Source organism: Morone saxatilis, unplaced genomic scaffold, assembly GCF_004916995.1.
Source record: "Morone saxatilis isolate NCDOM2014 unplaced genomic scaffold, NCSU_SB_2.0 Contig18, whole genome shotgun sequence".
Taxonomy (NCBI): Eukaryota; Metazoa; Chordata; class Actinopteri; family Moronidae; genus Morone; species Morone saxatilis.
The window spans coordinates 27,818,890-27,822,445 of record NW_023339740.1 but is presented as its reverse complement, the minus strand read 5'-3'; the positions used below and the strand labels follow the sequence as shown (position 1 = coordinate 27,822,445).

General features: G+C 35.3%; 1 protein-coding gene across 1 annotated transcript in view; it reads left to right on the top strand.

The window, feature by feature from the left end:
* The first annotated feature begins 3,170 nt into the window (after positions 1-3,170).
* LOC118328756 (odorant receptor 131-2-like) overlaps positions 3,171-3,556 on the top strand; it is a 1,669-nt gene continuing 1,283 nt past the window's right edge. Inside the window, exon 1 of the mRNA XM_035662654.1 lies at positions 3,171-3,326. Coding sequence (XP_035518547.1) covers positions 3,171-3,326 — 156 coding nt within the window. The remainder of the gene's footprint in view (positions 3,327-3,556) is intronic.

Sequence of the window (3,556 nt, the reverse complement as noted above, 5' to 3'; positions counted from 1 at the left end):
TATTCTGTGTTCTGGGTTATAGTTTGGATCACTAGCTGTTTAACTTAATTTCAGAATTCTGTTCACGCAAAAACTCTAGCAGACACGTTAAGAAAGCCAGAAACACAAATCCTCCTCCATGGGTTTCAGCTGCTGCTTGCATGGCTTGCATATGCAACACCCCGCAGTGAAAGATGCTCTGCTGCGATTGTTTCCTGCTGACTGGTATACAGAACTCCCTCTTCGCGTTTTCTCATATTATTGTCCAGATCTGCCACGATCCATTATCCAATCATCTATGGCATTCCGAGACTGTACTTTCAGGAAGTACTTGAAGAGGTATCTGTTGTAAAGTCGAGCGTAAACCTAACACAACCAATCAAGTGTGATGTTTATGTGCATTGAAGAAAGTTTTACAGAATTTTAATTATTCAGAAATAATTCTGTACAATGTGCAAGAATATAGGTTTGGTCAGAATAACTGAAATTGGTCATGTTCATTTAGTTTATGGAATTTAAACAAAGAAACTCTCTTAGCTCAACAGTATCTGAGAAATATTCACCCACACACGCTCATGTGCATGTACATGTTATTCTTCTGTGTTGGAAAAATTAACTTTCAGTTGATTGAAAATGACTTTTTAAATTTACAAATAAACAAATTAATGTACTTATACGTTTAGATTTATTATTCAAGTTTAGTTTTGCAAATTAAAAAAAATCTGGTCCTTGCTTGAAAGTTACATTTTGTAAGTTGTTTAAAAATACATTTTGTGCCTTTAAAATAATTGGCATTAAAGGACCAGTGTGTAGGATTTATTGCATCGAGCAGGAGTTGCAGATTGCAAGCCAATGAACCCTCCTCTCACCCCCTCCAAGCATGTTGCATAACCTACAGTGGGTCTTCTGGTAATGTAAAAACACAAAAGGCTCTATCTACAGTCAGTGTTTGTTTGTCCTTTTTGAGCTACTGTAGCAACATGACGGTTATAACAATGTGGCCTGTAGAAAAATACTTGCTCTCTATATGAAAGGCGATTCTAAGTTAACAAAAACACAACACTTAAAATATATTTTTTTTGGGGCTTTTATCGCCTTTATTATAGTGACAGCTGAAAAATAGACAGAAAGGGATGACCACATAGGGGCGGCCAAAGGGCGCAGGTCGGGATTCGAACCCTGGGACGCTGAGCAATTTCTATATATATGTACAGATTCCTGCCACGATCCATCAGCCCAATCAATCTATGGCATACGAGACAATACTTTCAAGATACATTAGTATCTGTATAGATTATAATTACTATTCTCACTATTCTTTATTTAATTTTTCCTTCAAGATCTTCCAATAAAAGTAAAATTATGTGTTAATATAGTGTGAAAACTTTGCAGAAACTCCCGGCTTAACTCTCATGCAGACATATAACATATAACACAGCTGTATAAACTCCAAGATTCAAGTCAATTAGATGGTAGTTTCATAATCTTGATGATATATCATATCTATTGAACAAAATACAACAAGTTTGTCAAATGGAGTGATTATCGTACATAATCCTGTTGATGATAAGAATAATTTTCAGTATGTATATACTTAGCTATTTCTTCTATTTCTTTATATATTAACTCTGATCATGGGTGCAAATAGAAAATAATCGTAATTTCAGCCCCATTAATGTTGATGTTACAATGGTTTACTGTTGCTCGACACATATTTGGTTGGAGATAATAATTATTCAGATCTCTTATTGTCACCTGTAGAATGTCTATAAACCAGTTCAGGCAGAGAACTCAAGGCCTGCTGCTGCACTCATACTGTATGTGAAACACTTTAACACATACAAGAGTGAAAAGAGATACATGGCTGTCACAGTGTTACTACTTGAGTTGCAGTTCAAGCATTTCTGTTTTGTATTGGATACATTCAGCTGACTAAATTAACTTTGTAAAGTGTCTTTGGTATCCAAGTATGAATAAATACATTCAATGTTTTGTTATAACTACTATATTTGTATTATTTTTTCCCCTCATGCTACAATTAAACTGCAGAAGGTCCTCAGCTCCTGGTGGTCCATTCATTCCTCCTGCTCACTGTTTCTGATGCCAAATGAGATTTTTTTATATAAGAGCATTTTTTTTCAGACTTTTAGTTTGTTGGCTTTGCTCTGATTCAGGAAGTAATTTAATACAATTATTGCATTTTGCCCTCGGTTTGATTATGTTCCCAAGGCAACATTCAAGAGCGGTCCAAAAGTGGTGGCTGCAGAACTCGAGAAAAACATAAAGGCCCTAGTAGAGGTTTAGGTTTCTGAATTCTGGGCTGATGAAGAGTCCCTCTATTGATAAAAGCAGTTCTAAGGTAACAGAAAGACAACAATTCTTATTTTCTGGTGATTATACACTAATGAAGACATACCTATATTATGTTACATTTCTGTTTGTTTTGCCCAGCATGCTGGTGCAGTTGTGTTCACATATACATAAATTAACTGAACCTGAGGGTGAAACACTTCAGGTTTCAAAACAGCTAATCCAAATGAGCTAGGGGTGAATGCACCCTTAGCTTTCAGCAAAATGTCACAGTGAAAAATTCATTCAGATGGAAAAGACGAAAAGATAATCATGCTATTTTAGCTATTTTTAACCATCTCAATGTGTATTGCATTTCTTTCTTTTTTTGATTTGTTTTAATTTACACATTTTACATCTTCACTAATATTAAAGTATTGAAGTGAGTGGGGCATGTTGAATTGAAATATAAACGTTGTCAATGTTCTGAACTAATGGTGACTGTGAGTTTCTAAATTATTTCAAACACATTTAGGTATTTTCTATACTGCAGTTTCATGTTAATTATTGCCCCACATACAGTGATACCGATATAACTGTGATAAGCTAATATTGGCTGATATTTCAGCCTGGACGATGTATCGGTCTAGCTCTACTATGAGGGTGTGTTTCAGATCTGCATACACACATACTTAATGTACTTCCTATATATAAACTCATGCAATAGCACAACCATATTGAGTCTGAATTAATCTCCTGATCAGAATCCATCATCTGAGGTCAGTATTGAATTATTTGCTTCACTTTTGAATATTTAAGTAGAATGCAACCTTGTAAAAATGTTTGAGCTTCATTTTTTCACACTGTATCTTTTGCTTTGAACAAGTTCATCAGCTGCTGACATGAATTTCACACCTGTGGACGGTAATGTGACAGAAGCAGTGAATCACCTGGACATGTTAATTACAGCTCTCACCAGGAATGTAGCCGTTGTTATCCTCGGCATCACCATCAACTACATCAATGCCACCATGGTCCACACATTCAACACACATCATGTGTGTATTTTATTAAATCCACTAGTTTTTATACTTAGGTAAGAAAAGTAGAATATGTACAATGTGTATGAAGTTGAAAACAGCTACCCTCTTTTCCTTTACTTCTCTGCGATTCTCCTTCTCACAAACGGGGCTTTAAAGGTATTTTGCCATGTGTTGGAAGTTATATAGTGTAAAAACAGTTTTAGCTTTGTTATCTAACTAACATCTGTACTTTGAGTATTTCACAC